At 50.2% G+C, this 20,713-nt stretch overlaps 1 protein-coding gene across 2 annotated transcripts; it reads right to left on the bottom strand.

The window, feature by feature from the left end:
- Nucleotides 1-1,981: 1,981 nt before the first annotated feature.
- Nucleotides 1,982-10,560, bottom strand: RFLNB (refilin B). Of its 2 annotated transcripts, none has more exons than XM_061389540.1 (3): nt 10,269-10,547; nt 7,456-7,565; nt 1,982-5,509 (listed from the first exon to the last, which is right to left on the bottom strand). In XM_061389540.1, the coding sequence occupies exons 1-3, from the start codon at nt 10,476-10,478 to the stop codon at nt 5,179-5,181; spliced, it is 651 nt and encodes a 216-aa protein (XP_061245524.1). In that variant the 5' UTR covers nt 10,479-10,547; the 3' UTR covers nt 1,982-5,178. The 2 variants fall into 2 exon arrangements, with proteins under 2 accessions (XP_061245524.1, XP_061245523.1); XM_061389539.1 differs by lacking the exon at nt 1,982-5,509 and adding an exon at nt 5,517-7,033 and having other exon boundaries at nt 10,269-10,560.
- Between the last annotated feature and the right edge of the window lie 10,153 nt (nt 10,561-20,713).

Here is a 20,713-nt window from a genome sequence, read left to right as displayed (position 1 = left end):
TATCATAGAAACAAAGATACTTTTTCCAATTTTTTGGTATGGAAAATTTCAAGTATATACAAAGTATATAGACATAGCATAATGGAACCCCATGTACATAGCGATCGCACGCTGGGTTCCAAGAAAACTGCAATAACCATATGAAGCCATTGTTCAACTCATCATTTCCCAAAACTTATTTGATCACAGAACCTTATTTTATTCCATAGAAAGCACTTTGGGAATATAATGATATATACAAACCAATTGATAATGATTATATTCCAAAATAAAATTATTAGAATTTAATTTTGACAAGAGGCATTCCATGCAATAGGAGTCATTACTTAATCGAGTTATTAATTTCTTAAATTTCTGGGAAGTATACCAAATTATTAAGATTTATATTATTATTAATTATACCTACTGTTGGTTCTCTTAAGGGCACCAGCTTAATCTGATACACTTAGAAAGGTTGGAAAATTGAAACAGTATTAGCTTCAACACACTTTTGCCTTCTGTCTTTCTCCCCCCTGCCACCCAACCCCCACACACAAATTATAGCTTTAATCTTACATGGTTTAAATATTTTTCCATCAAAACCTTGGAACTGATTAGCTCATTCATTTTATAGAAAACTTATACCACATAACCTAAATGGCAAAATTAGCCCTCATATTGTCATTCCCATCAGCCAAGTGAGACTTAATTTCTATTAAAAAGAGATTTGCATTTGTTATTTGGCTATGCTGCTGCTGCTGCTGCTGCTGCTAAGTCGCGTCAGTCGTGTCTGACTCTGTGCGACTCCATAGACGGCAGCCCACCAGGCTCCCCCGTCCCTGGGATTCTCCAGGCAAGAACACTGGAGTGGGTTGCCATTTCCTTCTCCAATGCATGAAAGTGAAAAGTGAAAGTGAAGTCGCTCAGTCGTGTCCGACCCTCAGCGACCCCATGGACTGCAGCGCACCAGGCTCTTCCGTCCATGGGATTTTCCAGGCAAGAGTACTGGAGTGGGGTGCCATGGCCTTCTCCCCATTTGGCTATACCTGAATACAAAATATAAAGTTTTAAAAATAAAATAAAAAGAGATGAGCTTTCAAAAAATCTTTCAGCTGCACTACATGGCATTCAGGGATCCCCAATCAGGGATCAAACTCGTACCCCCTGCAATGGCAGCGCAGTCTTAACCACTGGACCACCAGGGAAGTCCTGAGCCTGGCTTTTAAAACATGTTTGTAAGAATGATAATATGCATTCCTGGGACATGTTTATTTCTGAGTTGCAACTCCAAGACTAACAGATAAGGCAGAGCCTCCCCATGAAATGAAGGCTGGAGTGAAATAAGACACCTTCACTTTCAATAGCCCTTACTGACCTCTTTGCTTTACCCAAAGGGACTTTTCCTCAGGGAAGACAAGTCTGAGATTGAAGAGATGTGGGTGGTCATGTGGAATGTCGTCACTCTGATGGCCTCCTTTTCCAAGATGTTGGAAGTGAGGACCTCCCAGTGCAGGCGCACTTTGCTTCCACCACCATGACCATTTCTGTGCAGGACCCTGTGGCACACACAAAACCCACAGGGGATCCTGGAGCCCAGATACCGTGTTTCTAGCTGTCCCTTTGCCCTACGTACAGGATTTTCCAGTCCAGAGCAGCATATCACAATAATAATCAGGCTGGGTTGGACTGAGGCATGGATTTTCTTCTGCAAAATGGGAGGAAGGCAATTTGAAAGGGTAGGTGGGAAGGGACTGGCCTCACACCGACACTCACAGCTGCATCTCAGGGCAGATCGGTTTGGGGAAAGAGTACGCAAACAAATTCCTTGAAATTCCAGAGCCCAGGAACCCCTTGGAAAATCTTCCAGGAGAATGCATACCCCAGTCACAAGTATTATATTATTAATTCACAATCGCATCTCAAAATTTCTCAAGAGGAGGAGCCATTGTTCTCACTTTTCTTAACCCAACATTATGACTTGTTAAAAAAAGAGCAGCATCTCTGAGTTTTTTTTAAGATAATTTATTATTAAATGAAGAAGTCATAAAGCAAAATGGAGGGGAACAGATGTCAAACATAAATTTAAAATATCGTTTTCATCAAATACTATTCCTAAGGTTAGAAACAGGAAATGTATCAAATGAAGAGGTACTTAATCTTTTTCAAATGCCTGTGATTTCAAAAGAAAACCTTTCTCTGAATATATAGATCATTATTACACAAAAGATTAAATTTAAGAGTCTGAGAAAAGAGACTTTTTAACTCATAAGTAAACGATATTTCCCAGACACCCTTTGGAATGTTTGTTTTTAATCAGTGGGTTTTAAAAATCATCACTTCCACCTTGAGAACTAATATGAATCCACCACTGATCGATGACATTCAATTTACATCTTCACCTGCTTCCTTTTTTGCAACTTTCAGCAAAGCAGATTTGGAGAAAAAGAAAGGATTCGAGAAAATTGCAGTTGGGTCCCTGGTGGATGACAAAATCAAAATCTGCTTTTCCATTCACACGACACATCCACAGGCACTCACTTCTACTTACTTTACTGACGTATTTCATATCAAAAAACCTCACATGTGCATCTCAACAAAGGGCCGCGTTCAAAGATGACGTTCCCTCCTACTGGTCTTTCCAGTTGTGCTGCCCACGACATTATCCTGAGCTCGTCATGTGTCTCCATTGGGCCAGAGCAATTGGAATTTTCTTTCTCATTGTTGTTTTAGTTGCTAACTCATGTCAGATTCTTTTGCAACTGTACCCTGTCAGGCTCCTTTGTCAGTGGGATTTCCCAGGCAAGAATACTGGAGTGGGTTGCCATTTCCTTCTCCAAGGGATCTTCCTGAGCCAGGTTGAACCTGCATCTCCTACACTGGCAGGCAGATTCTTTACCACTGAGCCACCAAGAAAGCCACGGGAATTCTCTTACCATAGTTTAAAAATTACATTTATCACTTGTCTTACATGACAAGCTTATGAAGTCAGAGAGAAAAAGCCATTTTTATTCATAAATGCCGTGTCACTCTTCCAAAAGCAGGAGGCATTTGCTGCTCTGCATGATGACAGGAGACTATGGGGTTCTGGGGTGCCCCCTGAGGGACCCCTGCTGAGCTTCATGGTGGCAAACTTGGGGCCATGGAGCCGATTGCACGCTCCATGGAAGGGATGCTTCTAGTCAGGCGCACAATTGGACATACTGCTGTTAAATTTGAGAAAGACAGCAGACCATTTAGCCCGCTAGGCCTCTGATGACTTCAAATGACAGTGATTATCATCACACCTGCTCTCCTTTGAACAGAAGTCCCGCTGTGGCTCCAGGGTACCCACCGAGCCCTCAATTCCGCTTTCAGGACAGATGGAAGCCATCAGCACAAACCCGGAGATACAGAGGGAGTGCAGGCTTCCAGGACTGCAAGCACCTGACATCGCCTGGATGCAAAGGAAATACCCACGCTTTTGTTCTCTCCAATACCAGAAGAGCAAAAGCCATCTGCCACCGTCTTTACTCAAAATCCACGGGGATTGGCAGCAGGAAAAAGTCAGGACCAGGTGAGGCAGGGCGGGGTTGGGTGTGAAGCAGGGCAGGCAAGAGGCTGAAGGCCAGAGGCAGCCTGGCCTCCGTGCCCTCCTGGTCTGGCCCAGCCTGTGTCCCTACTTCTGTGAGGCCCCATCAGCTAAATTCACAGTTTCTTCCATTCACACTCAATGCCATGACTGTCACATTAAAAGGAACACTTGAACATGTACAGTCACCACGGCACCCGGGCTTTGGAGTTTGACTTGTGACATCACTCCCGATGTTCAGTTCACCTTTATTTCACTTGGGTTGGGGGTGGGGTGGGGGGCAGATTTCCTTGCTTTTTAGCTTAGAGCTCAGGCACCAGCAAAATTCCTCTGCAATGCCGACCCAAGGTCGCTGGAAAGGACACGCACCCTGATGAACCAGATCATTAGAAACATCTGTCTCCCAGTGGGAATCAAGCCTTAGGTATAGCTGTTGGCTCCCACTGTGAGTAAAGTCCCCCTCGTGGACTCCCCCAAAAGTGTTTTCCCTAAGCATTCTCTCAAAATGCTGTTTCTCTCCAAAGGGGCCTCTGCTATGTTTTGCCTGGTGAAAAAATTAGGAAAGTATTTGGAAACCCCAAAACTCATATCAGGAAGAGTTAAACAAGCTTGTGAAGACATCATTGTTGTTTAGTTGCTAAGTCATGTCTGACTCTTTTGTGACCCCATGGACTGCAGCCCATCAGTCCTCTGTCCATGGGATTTCCCAACCTACTGGAGTAGGTTGCCATTTCCTTCTCCAGGGGTCTTCCTGACCCAGGGATAGAACCTGAGTCTTCTACATTGGCAGGTGGATTCTTTACACACTGAGCCACCAAGGAAGCCCCAGTGAAGACATTGTCAGATGCCAAAGGTTCAAGGCACTTTGCTTGGAACCAAGCTTGGAACCCACAGTGGAAGGAACTGGAACCAACCTGTTACCCCCAAACTCAGCCACCGGTTGACCTGACCCCACTGTAGAGGCAAGAATAGGGTGAACCTTTTCTTTCCTTCTTTCTTTCTTTTTTGAAAGGCATCTTATATTGTGATTTGGGTTTTTTTCCCATATCACAAAAAAAGATTTAGAGAATTCCAAAGAGTTATAGTTAACAGGAAATACAAATAGAAATTAAAAAAAAAAAAACAGAATGGAACTCAACTCTCCACAGATTGAACCCATATGGGTGTCACAGCTCACTGAATTAGCACCACTTCTGTAGTAGTGAAGACACCCGGGGCTGAAATTTCTTCAAACTCACTTTTTCCATCTCAGGGAGATTTTCCCATGCTCTTCCTCAAACAGACTGACCAATGGGGGAAGTGCTCCCCCTCCTCCCTATTTCAAAGTGTGGGGCATTTTCCTTTCGCTCTAAGCCATTCTTTGATTTTCTCATCAAATTGAGACTTCGGGGAAGCTATGTAGCAGCAAATTAGGAAATATACTCACTTTAAACACAGTTGGAAAAAAAAACTGTAAAAACCGAATTCGCTGGATAATTAGAAGCTACTGTGACATTTTCTTTTCTTCCCCAGGCTGGGCTTAGAGGTATCTCTGGGTTAGACTGTTCTGGGGCTAGAAGGACATGCGAGGGTTGCCTGGCCCAACCAGACCGGCCCGGGGAAGGGGGCCGGCCCCCCGGAGCCCGCTCCAGTCAGTTCTCCTCCAACAGGTAATCACCGCCCGCGAACTCTGTGGCTTCAAGCTCCACGCTGGACAGGAACCTCCTCAGTGTCTTGCGGCAGTTGTAATCCAGGGTGGTGGTGTAGACAGTCTTGGGGTACTTGGGGTAGACGATGGTGGTGCTGAGGAAGCGGGTGGGTTTGTGGCGGGGCTCGAAGCGCACCTCCGCCTTGTAGTTGCGCCACGTGCTGCTGGGAATGCAGGTGATGGTCTGGCTGCAGGAGGCCACTGCCAGGCCCAGGGGCAGCTGGATGTCGTCAATGAAGTGCCTCTCTGAGTCGTACTTGACCGAGGACGTGTACCTGGGCGGGAGACACAAGGCCGCGTGAAGCCGCTCCTCGGAGCTGGGGGCACAGGGGTCCCTACTGTGACCTCAGACCTTGAGATGCGGTGACTCTGGGGAGAAGCCGCATGGAGTTTATGATGTGCTTACCCTGTGGTCCTTTCTGTTCTAAGCACTTTACTTCCAGGATCTAATTAATTAACCTTCCCAACAATGTCGGGAGAAGGAATTGGGGGTGCAGATGTTAAGGTCACAGTGAGAGGGAGCGTGCAGCTGGGGCCTCCATGCAGGATTCCCAAGTTCACCTGCATTTCTGCTCCCCACTGAATGGAGCTGGCTCCCACGGACTTAAATTTTCAGACTTTGGCCAAATTACTTCCAAGCCTCAGTTTCCTCTTTTATATATATATATATGCTTATATATAAATAATATATAAATTTATATATTATTGGGTCTTAGTTGCAGCTGCACTGGATCTTAAATGCAGCTTGTGAGATCTTAGTTCCCTGACCAGGGGTCAAACCTACACTCCTTGCATTGGAAGCATGGAGTCTTAACACCAGGAAAATCCCTCCTTTTTGAAAAAGGTGCCCAGCATAAGCGGGGAGAGTGTTTAAACAGCAACTGCTATTGATGGGAATGATTGTATAACAAGGCAGATTCTCCTGTCCATGAGGGGTGAGTCGTTTCTCTGTCCCCTGAATGAACAATCATCTCTTTAATGAGAGGAGAAGGGAACCCAGACGTCCTGAATGCTGGTTCTGAAAGCTCTCTGATAACCAAATCCTGGTACTAGGGCCACCTCCGTTTTCAATTTGGAGACCCCTCAGGCTCAGGGAACCAGACGTGACCTTATCCATCAAAGCCAATTAACAGTCTTGATTTCCATAAAATAATTAACATCCACATTCCTCAGCAGCTACTTTATTATTATTTGTTAAGTACTTCTTGGGCAATTTGGAAGGCTTTTTTTGGAAGTAAAGCATGAATTCATTTGACTTCCTAATTATTGCATCTTCCCAGTTACTGAAACATGTACAAGCATCACACATAGGCACAGATAACAGCACTGCCCCTCGCCATCCCCTACCCACTGGTCGGGGAGTAAGCATCAGCAGTCTTTTCAAAATAAGTCTGACGGGAACATCTATTTCCTTGGGCAAGTAGGTTAAGGGGCTGGGGAAGCTCATGTCATGAAGGCATGTCCCCATTTGGTTCAAAATACAAGCTCTCCAGGAATAAAAGGCTGAACCGCTCACCTCCAAACTGCTGAGTCGCCTTTGTTCTGTGTCAAAGGGTTCTTTGTGTTCATGCAACGAAAATCCAGCTATAAAACCACTAGTTACCCAAAGTAAAATTCCTTTCTCTAAAAAGATGTGTCTTTTAACGGAGCCTTTCAAAGGCTCTCTGACCCCAGATGAGCCTGGGTAAGATAAATTCCCCGAGGAAGAACAGTACTTGCCCAGTGAAATCAGAACCTGAGAAACGGTGATAGCACCTTGATGCTGGGGTGGGGTGGGGGTAAGACGTGGAAAGCAGCTTCTAGAAAGTGGAATTCAATTCAGTTCAGTTGCTCAGTCGTGTCCGACTCTTTGCGACCCCATGAACCGCAGCACGCCAGGCCTCCCTGTCCATCACCAACTCCCAGAGTTCACCCAAACTCATGTCCATTGAGTTGGTGATGCCAGAAAGAGGAATTATTTTATTAAAAATGCTTAAACATCTGACGGCCACAATAAGTGAAGCATAAAAAGCAAGTTGCAGTATAACACAATCTCATTTTCATTTTAATAAGTGTATCTATATTCAAAAGGTTAGAATACAGAAAGAACACCCCAAAGAGAACCCACCAAACTGTAAGAGTTTGGCGCACTTCTGTTTAAAAAAAATATTTAAAAACAAAAAGTATTAATTACTGGAATCAAAAACAGAAGTGAAATGAAATCAGTGCCCACTGTATTTACCTTACTTCTGTTGGTGGTAAGGGGTCAAGCTCCACTCCTTCGCCAAAGGACAGGGGGCATAACCTTGGTGAGCAGCCGGAGCCCAGGGGGTTGGGGAGAGAAGCTGGATTCTGCAACGATGGAGAATGCAGTCAGACCACAGGCCCATCTGATGCTTTCCCCACAGAATTCCTGGTTCTAGCCTCCGGCTGACGGGCCCAGCTGTGATTTTGTGGCCCCCACCGGGAAATGATGCCAGAGAAGGACTGATTCACAGCAGTAGCAGAGCATGGACAGCTGTGTTCAAATCTCGGGTCTACCATGAAGGTGCTGGATGCCCTCAACAGAGTCACAGCCTATGCCCCACGACCTTCTCTGCACACCCGGGGTGGGAGTGGGGGGTCCCCTTCCCCGATGAGGTTTCGTGGAAGGATGAATAGAGGAAGCAAATCTGAGCTCAGCATTGTGACTGCGACCAGTCCCCAGGCCTACCGCATCATTGCACAGAAAGAAAACCGCCACGAACTGGGGTTTTGCTAACCAGAACCTTCAATTACGTGCCCCCAGCCCTATCACTGTCTCAGCAACTCTTCAGAAAAGGCCAAAACCAACAACAAGAAACGCTACCAGGGATTCTTTTTTTTTTTTTTACACTGAAGATTCAGTCCAACTTCCCTCACGTCCTCTGCCTCTGGGGCCGCCAGATCGACACCCAGCCAAGATGGAGGAATCTGCAAACTCACTGGAAAGGCAGACACCAGAAAGTTTTCTATGGCACCTTCCACTGTCCAGAAAACTCCAAGAACCAGAGCACAGCATCCCAGGGGTTCACCCTCTTCCAGGCTGGTCAAGGCATTGGGCTTTCTGATTCACCAAGCAGCCTGAGTCAGAGATAGGGCCATCCTCCACTGAGGTGCTCGCTTTTCTTCGCCTGATCTGACTTGAGTCAGGGCTTCTGTGTTAAGCCAGCCAAAGGGAGCAGCCCTCCTGGGGTAACTGGGAACTGTCATTTTCTTTGCCTGGTTTGAGAGAAGAACCTACATGTGGGCCAGGACATGGTGGTGGCAGCTCCACCCCTAGGGCTTCCAGGAAGCAGACATTTCGAGAAGGTTGACTTTAAGACTCAGGTTACCACGACAAGGTGTCAAATAGGGGGCATAAGGTGGACATACAAAAGCCAAAGGGGACCAGGTAGGTCAGGGAGAGGTGGGGGTCCCCAGGGTCCAGCCCTCAACTCAGGGTTGGGCGGAGGAGTTTAATAAGCCCTCACTGGGGCTTGAGAACTCAGGTCCAAGCGCCCGGGCGGGGCTGGGCACTGGCTGCAGCAGAGCTTCCAGAAACAGCCCCCAGCAGTTATGGGGGCCCTGCTCTGCCCACAGACACTCCTCAACCTAGGGGTGCCTTCCCAGCAGTCCTGGGGGCTGCAGGACGACACAGCCACCGAGAAAAGGCAGGCGACTCTCAACACTCACACTGCAGCCTTCTTCCAGGTGTCCACACAGACACTGGGTCCTTTTGCCCTGTTTCCTCCGCCTCCTCATTCCTGCCGCCAGCACTCTCTGAGCACACGCCGTGTGCCCCAGCGCAGGCTGGGAGTGGGGCGGGGCAGCAGGAGTCAGACTCCTGAACACGGTACCCACCAGGGGGAAGGGAGGAAGTTACAGCCCCTGGCATGGCTCTGGGAGGCATCCAGGAAGACTTCCCAGAGGAGGTGACAAATTGGGTCCCGAAGGGCAGCCGGCAGGGGTTTGATGGACTGGGTGTTGGAGAGGTAGAAGGGGAGAAGCACGCCAGAGGGAGGGAGCAGCCTCGGGGGCACAGGTGTGTCCATCTGCTTGTGGTCAGGGGACGCGGAAGATGAGGCTATAAAGGGCCAGGCGGCCAGGGTTCTGAAGGCCAACATGGAGCCAGTGCTGCCTTCTAATGGAAACGAGAGAACACAGTGATGTTCATGGAGAGACAGGATCAAGAATTCCACACACCAAAGTGGGTGGGTCCCTAAGAAGCAGCAGCTGAACTGACTACAGTCAGTAGCAACTGACTTCTTCACTCAGGGAAGAGGGCTGCAAACAGCCATCCCCAAGGCAGAGGGGCGGGCTCAGAGCTCTGAGCTTGACTGTAGGCAGGATGTGGGTTCCTTGAACTCTAGGTAAAGGCAATAAACACTACCATCTGAGCGATTCCTAAGGTACTTGCATTTTCTCTTTAAAGTTTTAAAGTAAAGTAAAAGGACTCATCCTTGAAAGTTTCCACCCACCTAAAGGCTTCCCACCCATCATGCGCCAGATACAGGTTAGGTGATGGGCCAAGAGGGGCCACTGATCTCAAAAGGTCCCCTCCAAGGCTGCTAACAGTGCCCTAAAGCTGGCCCTCTTTGCTCAATGAATCCGGGAGTGGAGTAGATCCCTCTCCCCAAGACCTACCGGGAGTGGGGCAGGCCCGTCGGAACCACCGAGAGCGGGGGCAAAGCCCGGAGAAGCCTGGGGTTCCCTCTCGGTGTCCCAGGAACCCTCTGGCCCGGCCAGGTCAGGATGTGGTCAAGCCGCAGCCTGGCAGCCCCGGGGGCCGCCACCCCGAAGAGAGGAGGCTGCGGCCCGCCTCTCCCGGGGCTCCCGCGCCTCCCAGGCGATGACAATTTTCCAGCCACCGGCTCCAGCTGGCCAGGCTCTCGCCGCGCTCCCGCCCCGGGCTCCCGGCGCTGGCCACGCCGTCCCGACGGGCGGGCGGCGGCGCCCACAGCGCGCCCCGGGAGGGCCAGCAGACCGCCTCGGGGTCCGGCACAGGATGGGGGGATAGAGAGGATGGGGGGAAGGGGCCGGAGCGGGGTCACTTACCGGGGCCGCGCGGGAGGCCGCTGCGTCTGGCTCCAGTGCCCCCGGGGCTGGCGTGCGCTCCCCGCCGCCGCCTCCGGCCGCTGCGAGAGCCCAGTGGCTGGGGCTGGGGCTGGGGGGCAGACCCGAGTCCGGACTGTCCAGGACGCCGTCGCCCTTCTTTTTCGTGTCCACGAGCTCGGGCACATCCTGCAGGCTCAGCCGGCCCACCATGGCGGTGCGCGCGGCGGGGCCGGGGCCGCTGCCCGCCGGCCGCCCTCCCTGCCAGCCGCCCGCGCGCAGTCCGGGTCCGCCGGCAGCCGCGCTCCCGGGCCCGCCCCCCGCCCCGCCCCACCCCGCCTCGCCCGGGCCCGACCCGCCCGCGGTGGCTGAGCCGCCAGGCCGGGCGCCAGGGGCCGCTGCGCTCCTGCCGTGCGCCGCCCGCACTGCCCTCCGCCTGGCCGCTCAGCCCGCCGCGAGCGGCCGATCTCAGGCTCCGGGGGCGCCGGCCCGGGACCCCCGCCCCTCCCGGCCGTCCGCCCGCGGACACAACACCCCGCTCGCACCGGGCCCACGGGCGCCTTGTCCCTTCGGCCTGGGCCAGCCGGGCCGACGGACGCTAGAATCTCGAGCCCTAGGCGTCGAGGGGAAGGCAGACTAGAGCCCCGGCTCGCAGAGGCCTGGGGAGCCGGCCGAACCCAGCGAGCAAACAACTGGAAATTATTAATAGTTAATGCACTTCGTATGGTTCCAGCCGCCTCTTGGCTCAGCCGGGCGGCCTCTCAGGCTATCTCTGGCTCTCATTTCTGCCCCGGGAGGAAAAGAGCGCCTACTCCGTTTATCCTCAAGGGGACTCGGGGTGGGCGGGGGAACGCATCACGCCCCAGCCTGGGTGCTCAGCGGAACAGGTCGTGGCCACAGCGGGCAGGGAAATTCAGCGTGGGTGCAGAGTGGCCCTCGAACCAGATGAGAGGCTCAATCAGCTCTCCATCAGAGAGAAGATCTGTCTGAAGGGCTCCCTCCCTGGGGCCGGGCGGGGCGGGGACCGGGTGGTGGTCTCAGTCCTTCCTCGTTAGTTTGACAGAGAAGCCCTACCTGAGTGGGAACTCATTGCAACAGCTGCCCAACTGTAGAACTGGGCTGTTCTCATATCTAAAAGCACTAGAAAATTCGAGTACTGTTTCTCAGAGACCACCCCGAATATTGGGAAGTACAGGAAGTCCCCCACCACCACCACCAGCCACCCTCCCCTGAGGGTTTTTGATGGGTGCTCAGCCTCAAGGTGGAGCTACGAGCAGACCTAGCTGGCAGGGGCCAGCTCTGGAGAGGAGCAATGCCCAGGGCTAGGGACTTCCCTGGCTCCATGAGAGGTGGGCGCCATGCACAGCCCTCCACGGCAGCTCAGTCTGTGTCCTTGCAAAAGCAGACAGAGGATCCTTGTCCTGCTTGGGACCTGGTGAAGTCCGAGTTCAGAGCAGGCAGATGTTTGTGATCTGCTGGAAATGGTTCAACCCTCCTATTCTCTTCACCCATCACTTTCAGGTCAGGAAACAGAGAAGGAACTTGATTTGCCCCAAGGCACACAGCTGGTACAAGGCAGCTTGCTGTGACCTGGAAGCCCAGGATCAGCCCTTCCGCAGAGAACAAAACCTGGTGCATGCCTGAGAGCTGGGAGGTTCGTTTAGGACCTATGGGAATAGATTACAAAGTCAAGGGTCAACGGTTTGTGCCAGGATATACTGTAAGCAGTGGGTCTTGGAGGTTGGGCCAACTGTGTGGCTACACTTCTCTACTCCTGTTGACCTCACCGTCTGCATATCCCAGGCTGCTGCCCAACCTGGGGCATCACAGGAGGAATCTAAGAGCTTCCCGGGGGTGTGGAAAGGTGTGTTTTCTGCTGGAGTGGGAGAACTAGCACCCTAGAGGGAGTTTGTCCACCAGTGTGCCCAGGTGTTAATAGATCCTGAGAACTCTTCCCTAAATCTGACCAGGTGGGAGAAAGTGTCCAGAAAGATGGTGACTGCTCCAAGTCGGTGGTGGCCTTCAAGGAAGAGGAGGATGAGACTGAGCAAGGTCAGCGTGCTCAGCCAGTGTAGCCTCTGACTCCATCAAAGCCTGAATCATTGTGGGTTGTCTTGGGAGGGATCTCAACCTGGACCTGCTAAACCTGGAGTCTAGGGGAAGCCCCACATCACCACCTTCAGAGCGGAATTCTGAAGGGCTTAAATTACTCACATTCTTACGACGATCCAGAGACATCAAAGGTGCCAAAGTGAGGAAGGGAATGTGAAGTTGTGAGCTTCGGTGGGTCTTGGCCAGATCAGGGAGACACATTGGAGGCAACCCTTCTTCCTTGGCATTTGAATCATCAAGGAGGTGGCCCAGGATTTCACATGGGCATCTCGGCCATCAGGCTGGACCCAGGAAGCATCTGTGTCTTACATTCCAGCCTAGGAGAGTTCTATCTGATCCCCAAGACAACCTCTCCCCAACTCCAGGGGGCATCTTGGCTTTTACAGAGATCAGGACATCCTCAGGCTTCAGGACACTTGCCAAGGTGCTCCCAAAGTGTAAGATGATTGCATACCCTAGACTCCTTTCCTATAGAGCTCAGAACTGATGCACACACAGGAAACCAGAAGGGCTTGAAGAGGAATTCAGCCTGCAGACCTGACGCTGATGGAGAAGCAGAGGTGGAGGTCGTGGTCCCATTACAGATTGCCCTGGACCACTCAGGTGCCCGTCCCCCAATAAGATCCGCTGAAGTCTTCCCCTTCATGGCTCCCAGAACCCTGTTGAGCCAATTAAAAGACAGCCAGGACCCTGGGTTTGTCCTCCCCTGTCCAGACTGTCTTCAGAGAGCTCAAAGCTAAGCTGGATGTGGCTGGAAGCTGCTTGGGTGCAGAGGAGAACATGGAGGGCACAAACCTGGCTGGGCCCAGGCATCCTGCCTGTACCCTCATCTGCGTGAACTCACAGCAGTGCTAGTGGAGATGAGGCAGAGCAGGTCTTACAACAGGAACCATCTGAGTTCAACCTGCCCATGAGTCCCCCTGGGTGGGAGAGCAGGGAGGGAGCTTGTTTTGTAACCTCATGGGAGCCGTGTAGTGCAGACCCTGTGAGCTGGCTATGCTTCCTGAGCCACGAGTCCACACTGCAATCTGCTATAGTCCTCTGGAAGAGCCCCAAGCCCTGGGCTCATCACTGGCCTACATCTTATGCCAGATTATTTTCCAAAGGATATTTCTTAAACAAAACAAAGCTCTAATCAACCAGAGCGGACGGGAGAGTTAGGCAGTTTGGGATCAACATGGACACATGGCTGTATTTTAAATGGATAACCAATGGGGACCTACTGTATAGCACAAGGAACTCTGCTCAATGTTATGTGGCAGCCTGGATGGGAGGGAAGTTTGGGGGAGAATCACTTCAGTTCAGTCACTCAGTTGTGTCCGACTCTTTGTGACCCCAGGAACTGCAACACACCAGGCCTCCCTGTCCTTCACCAGTTCCCAGAGCTTGCTCAAACTCATGTCCATTGAGTTGGTGACTCCATCCAACCATCTCATCCTCTCTCGTCCCCTTCTCTTCCTGCCTTCAATCTTTCCCAGCATCAGGGTCTTTTCCAATGAGTCAGTTCTTTGCATCAGGTGGCCAAAGTATTGGAGTTTCAGCTTCAGCATCAGTCCTTTCAATGAATATTCAGGACTGATTTCCTTTAGGATGGACTGGTTGGATCTCCTTGCAGTCCGAGGGACTCTCAGGAGTCTTCTCCAGCACCACAGTACATGCATATGTATGGCTGAGTCCCTTTTCTGTGCATCTGAAACTATCACAACATTGTTAATCAGCCATATTCTGACATATGATATATAGTAAAAAGTTTTTAAAAAATCTCTAACCAAAGCTTGGGAAAGACAACGGATTCCACTTTACCCACTTCTGGTCCAGTTTCAAAGACAGGCCTTCTTTTGAGAAGCATCTGGGCTACACCTAGAAATCAGGGTGAGTTTTACAGAATGACACCACGGACCCTGCTTGAAGAGTAGCCTCTTCTCAAAGCTGTCCTTTCAGAGCGGCCATCGCCCCCGCCTGGATCACACAGACCGGTGTCCTTGTAGGACTTGGCTCCTGGCCTGAGGCCTCTCCCCGCAGGGTCTGGGGAACAAAGCCAAGTCACAGTGAATGCCAGTCCTGCATTTTCCCTTTTTCTCCACCAAAGTAAGCTAATGCCCGAATGGGAGTTGAGTCAGACAAGAGTGGGACCCCCACAACGGCTGCTGCTTATTGTTTTTGGAACAGCTTGTCTTCAGTAAACCCAGCCAGACAGCAGATTAAAAAACACTGCCGGCTCCAGCATGCTGGCACATGCTTCGGGGCCCAGGCACCTTGCAGGCCCAGCCCCCTGGGTCTCTGGGCTCCAGGATTCACACTGCAGTGGCTTTGCCCTAGTACTGAACTAGGTCTCCCCTTGCCTTTATATGTACCCATGTCAACCAAAATGCTTAAAAAAATAGGACTTTATTTTGTTTCCTTATTTTAAGATTAAGGTTTGGGGGGACTTCCCTGGTGGTCCAGTGGTTAAGACTTTACACTTCCACTTCAGGAGGCATGGGTTCTATCCCTGGTCAGGGAAGTTCTGCCTGCAGTCAAAAAAAAAAAAAAAAGTCTACAAATAATAAAGAACATTAAAAAAAAATTTAAGGTTACTGGTTTCAGAGAGCATCTACAGGGACCTGCCATACTCATTAAAGAAAGGAACTGAATTAAAAAGATGTACTGACACAGCCTAAATCCATAGGCATCTGTGCGCACACATTGCTAAGGTTGGTCATACCTCTGTGCCCCTGGGACTCACAGAGGTGCCCTGAACCACACAGAGGTCAAGCGTGCCAGAGCTTGGCAATCGCACAGAGAAGTGTGCCTGCGGAAACAGGCTGGCTCCTTTTCTGACCTCTCACCTGTGAGACCACCGGGTCAGGTGGGGAGGTGGTGTCTGGCCCAGCCCACGTGGCAGTGCTCACCCAGACAACCGAATGCAGCTTGGGGCGGAGTCAGGCTGGTGACCCCTGAGTGGGGGACCTGGGGACCCCAGTCAAATACAGGCTCCAGCCTCGAGGCCTCCTATTTGTAAGCTGAGAGCTATTCTCCCAAATGCTCCCTAGTTACACAGAAAAAGGGCTGTGGCCTCTGCAAAATAAAACCCAGATGGGATTAAAAAAAAAAAAAAAAAAACCTCAGATGGAATTTTGAAAAGAGCTGGGGCACATGGACTTGTTGGAACGGCATCAGTACACTTGCACTCTTGGCTCTGTTCTGCTTATTCACACCGGACAAGGACTCGCAGCCCAGAAAAACAGCCCCTCGTTGAGCCACTGAAGTTAAGACCCTTGGTTCCTCGGCTGAAGGGCGCTATAGACGGGCGTACAGGCCACAAATGGCCGGTCTGCTCGGCCACTCTCCAAAGGCAGCCTCCAGACTCTGGGGTGTTCAGGACCTCTGGGGGATTAGGGTCTGCAGGGCTGCGTGGGGAAGGATGGTGAGTGGGAGCCCTGGGAAGGGGGTGCAATTGGCTCCGCTGTCCTCCCCTGAGCTGGTGCCCCTAAGCGCATTCCTCTTCACCCCCTAGATTCAAAGCAGAATACACAGCCACGAAGGCAGCTGTGGTTTGCAGCTCTGTACTGCTGGGAACTCCTGAGACTCACCAAAGGCTGTTACATGCCTTTGAAGAAATGTTTTTCAGTTTCGAGTCTCTACTGAAAATTCGCCAGGGGTAAAGAAAGAACTTGAGGTGAGCGGAGAAGCACCAAAGAAAAATTCCATGCATTTCGTGTTTTCCAGGTTGTATCAGCTGATGATTAACTGGAATTTTATCGACTCTTGCCTTGTACTTCTTCTGCAGGATGACTCCAACCAGTAACAAGCCTTTCTGGAAATCTCTGAAGGTGTCTCTCATATGCTGCTAAATAAATCTTGTCATACACACAGGACGCCTGCTATTAATTTTCTTTTTCTTTTCTCGAACCCACTGCCCCAGCCTCTGGTTCTGCTAAGTTGGGTGACAGTGCCCTCCAACAGGACCACCATCAGCTCCACCAAGCATTCAGAGGCTGTGGCCAAGCCGTCACCGCTGTGGGTAACAAAGCCCTGGGCCATGCTGCGAACGCTGGTGGTGGGGGAGGGCTCTGTGGCCCTGAGGTGAGCTGTGCTGTGATCTGCAGCTAAGTGCCTCCCGCTCCTTCTAGTTATGTTTATAGGGTGGTCCTGATACAGTACAGCTTCCTTTATGCCTGGCTCCTGCCCTAGGTCTCAGCTTGAACCATGCAGGGGCTGCACCGAGACAAATAGTAAAATAAGCCAGCAAAAAACCACACTTTGGATCCAGATCTCTCTCCCCTGAGCTTGGCTTACCCTTCTGGCCCCTTCTCTTCGGATTTCTCTAAAAGACTCCCTGGTTCCACATGCAAAGAGAGCGTCTGGACCTGAGAATGATGGGGCTACTCGACTTCAGTCCCAGCCAACGCCCTGCCCCACCAGATGCCCATCAAACATGACCTGACCCCCTTCTCAACACCTTGCTTCTCAAAGACTGAAAGGTTAGACTCTGTTACTTCCAGGGAGTCCTTTTTTAGTATCAAGCCTATCTGCCATCTGAGAAAGGACCTTCTGCTGTTAGTTGGCTGTGTTAGAAGCAGAAGTATCTAGAATGTCAGGCATTAACATCTTATAAATCCTAAGACAGGTCACAATCCCTATCAGTTCTATACACTTGTAATAAAAAGAGCGGTTAATACGAGCTTCGTGTGGGCCTTCCATCACACACGAATATTAAGGAATCTGGGCTTTGTGTTCCTCATTGGAAGATTGTTTATCAGCAGATACCCTAGTCTTGCCCCACAGAAACTGTTTTACCTCTACTCCCAAGGCTGAGAGCTCTTACCAAAATTTGCTCTGGGTAAAAGTTTTGGGGCTCTGTGTGTGCACTCCCACTAGACCCATGCATTCAACCAGCACCTGCCAAGAGCCCACTGTGTGTGAGGCAGAGTGTGGGAGCACAAGGAGAGCTTCACCAGCTTGGGGGAGAGAGGGAGGGGAGGCTTGGGGGACGAAGTCTGCAGGGAGTGATACAGAAGCATCATATAAGGAACAGGCAGGCAAAGAAGGAAGGAGACGAGCAGCAAAGGCCTGTCGTGAGGTCTCTGAGGACCTGGACATCTTTCTCCCTGGCTTCAATTCACTGAGTGGAGATTACTGCAGACTTGACAAGGGCCCCAAGTTCAATCCCTTCTGGAGTCAATTAGCTCCAATCCTGGACATGCATCCTGTAAAGATGTCACACAGGTGACAAAGGGAAGTGAGAGTTAGGGTGGCTTGTTTAGTCCAGCTGTGCTCCTGGCTGGAAGTGCGTGTCAAAGACACAGCAACAAGCTGTTCCTTCTCCTTCGGCACTTGTCATGGATATTGTTTTGTGATGATACCCTGGCGTATAGAAGGCGAACGCTCTGTTCTCAGTTTAGTGCCTAAGACCCCAGTTTCTCTCAAGCCTGGAAAAGTGTCTTGCTCACAGTATGGTTCTTATCTTCTGGGAAATGACTAGTAGCTCTTGGGTAATTACTACTCTCTCTCTTCCCCTTTGCCTGGTGGCATCTGGGGAGGCTTTCATAACATCATAGCAGGAAGGATGGGGTTGCCGGTGGTGAGAGTCTGGTTCACGGTTATCTTTCTACCTCTCTGGCTTCTACTGAGGAGAAATTGGTTCTGCTTGGCCATGGACTGTCACCTCTCCTTTTCGTGTTCATGAATCTACACCCTAGGTGTCCCAGCCTGAAGTCTCTTCCAGCCAGCTGGCCTTTCATTACTGCTGAGGGCTCAGGAGTTTGGAAGCCATCACCACCCCACCATGATGGGGCGTGAGAGACTCTAAGATGTGTTGCCCTTGGGTCCTCTGGCTGGACAACACTCTCAGACATTATTTCTCCTCCTCAGGTGTCATCAAGTACTTACGTCTCTACAGGGACTGCAGTCTCCCAGGTTAATAGCTGGAAGCCAGGCAAGGGCCTCTACATCAGGATTTCCCTCAAACTTAGGGGGGGTTTCTCTTATCCTGGGGCTCAGTCCAGAGTGGTGAGGTTCTAGATTTCTTCTCCAGGATCTTCTAGCCTTGAAACCAAGTCATATCCCTTTAGTTTGTCCTTTCCTACCCCCCACTTCTTTGTTTTTTAAATGAAAAAAAAAATGTTTACATCAAGATGCATTGTCCCTATGCTGATGGTGTGGACTGTATGCAAAGTCCTCCAGCATTTTGGCTCTTAAAGTGTAAAGGTCCACTTTCAGGATAAAGATCAGAAACAAAGCAAAACACCATTCCAACAATTCTTGTAACTTGTGACTTCCAAGACTTTCTCCTCCACTTGCAAAGTTTCTACAGGAGTTCAGAAAGCTAAGAATTTAAGCTATTATCTCTATAGCATCAGTGCCAGAAAACAGTGCATATAGGGAGCCCTGATGGAGCCTCAGGAAAGGGCAGCGATAAAGAATAGAAAGGACTCTCAATTGCATATCAAACCATCACCTCTGTACGTATACAAAGGATGACTGCTGCTTCCAAGAGCAAACCAACAAAGCGTGTCCTCCAGGAGCCCTGACCGGGAGGGAAGCTGCTGTGCTTTTGCTCAGTCGGCAAGTTCTCTTGCAGCAAGACCCAGCACTGGTTGGCTCACATTTGGTTTTGTGCAATGAAAACCAAAGGGGAACTCAGGCTTGCTGGGTTTCTACAGTTAGAGCTGCAACTACATCCTCTAGATCAAGAAGCAGGAAAAAACACCTAGGGCTCGTGAGGACGTGGAGAAGAGATCACACACGTACGCGCAGTCTATGGGAGTGTGCAGCAAAGCCGTCTTCGTAGAGGGCATTGTGGCAAGAGTTAGCAGCGCTTCAAATGTGTGTGACCTTTCGTTTTCTAAAATGGGAATTGAACAATTTTAGGACAGTAGCCTACAAAAAGGCGCGCACTAAGCAAAGATTTCGACAGATAGATTTTCACTGGTGATGTGTTTCTTATTGCCAGACAACAGAAACCTCTCTGTATACTGATAGGAGACTGGCTAAGTGAGTGATGATATATCTCAACCATAAAACACTATGTAGCCTTAAAAAGAATGAGTAGTTCTATACATGCTGAGGGAAAAGATGGCCAAGATTTCTTGTTTAGCTGTAGGAAAATATGCAAATATGGTTAATATTGTTTGCAAAGTGCCCTTCCCCCATGATATAGACATAGAAAAAGTCTGGAAGGAGGGTAGGACCTTTGATATATATATATTTCTATATTGTTTAAACTTATTAACATGAAGACTCATATTGTATCCTTTAAAATAAATATTACTATTGCCATATTTTATAAGGTGAAGAAACCCAGGCTGCTTCTTTAAGCTATTATTTCTATAGCATCAGTATAGACACTGGGAGCATAGAAACACCGAGAATCATCAGGGTTAGTGGTCATGATTGAGAGGAGGCCCAGGGGAGCGAACCAGCTGCTTCTCAGACTCTCAGAGCAAAGAGGAACTTGGTGAGCCTGGCCAGGAGACCACGGAGAAGGGCTGCTCTGTGCAGAAACCCCACCTGCCAGGCCTGACAGGGACTGAGAGGCTTGATTTGCTGGGGCAATTGAGATTTTCTCTTGGTTTCCGGGACTAGTGTTTGTATAATCATTTAGAAAAATAAATTTTTTTGGATTAACTAACCATATTGGTTGACAAAGAGAGTTGTCAAGGCAGGAGGAGAAGGGGGAGATAGAGGATGAGATGGTTGGATGGCATCACCGACTCAGCGGACGTGAGATTTGAGCAAACTCTGGGAGATGAAGGACAGGAAAGCCTGGCGTGCTGCAGTCCATGGGGTCACAAAGAGCTGGACATGACTTAGTGCAACTGAATAATAAAAGGGTGCCTGACTCTAAGGCCTTGAGACTGAGGAACTGGGAAGGGAAGGTGGTCCCCTTTAGAGATGGGGAATTGCAGGCAGGGAGACGAGTGGACCTGGAGATGCTCCCCAGAATTGATGGTGGGAACTGCAAGTGGAATGGGGTCAGCTGAGGCGGGTGTGGTGGACAAAGGCTAAAACTCTGAGAAACCTCAGAAGGCATAGCTGGTGTTTATGCCTGTGCTGGGCAGGAAAGTTCTCTGAAGGAGCCTGGAGTGAAAACTACGGGGGGCCTAAGACCTTGGGGCTTGACATGGGCGGTCAAGGTTTGGAAGGAGGGAAGAGTCAGTGACGGAGACCGAGATGTTTGATGGGAGCCAGGAAAGCCTGGTGTGGAAGGAGGGAGGGGAGGAGTCCCAAGGGTGGGGAGGACTCGCCAAACCAACCGAGAGGGCAAAGAGGATGAAAGTGCAGAAAGAAGATCGTCCTTCCAGAGAAGTTTCTGGAAAGTAGTTGAGATGGATGCTGAATAAGAGGCATGCCTA

Source organism: Bos javanicus, chromosome 19, assembly GCF_032452875.1.
Source record: "Bos javanicus breed banteng chromosome 19, ARS-OSU_banteng_1.0, whole genome shotgun sequence".
NCBI lineage: Eukaryota > Metazoa > Chordata > Mammalia > Artiodactyla > Bovidae > Bos > Bos javanicus.
The sequence above is the reverse complement of the archived record's forward strand: the minus strand, read 5'-3'. Positions and strand labels throughout refer to the sequence as shown.

Coding starts and splice junctions, on each gene's coding strand:
- RFLNB (XM_061389539.1), bottom strand. CDS start 10,478: ATGGTGGGCCGGCTGAGCCTGCAGGATGTGCCCGAGCTCGTGGACACG. Junction 7,566..10,268: donor CGGCCTCCCGCGCGGCCCCG/GTAAGTGACCCC, acceptor CCATCGTTGCAG/AATCCAGCTTCTCTCCCCAA. Junction 7,034..7,455: donor TTACCACCAACAGAAGTAAG/GTAAATACAGTG, acceptor TCCACTTTCTAG/AAGCTGCTTTCCACGTCTTA.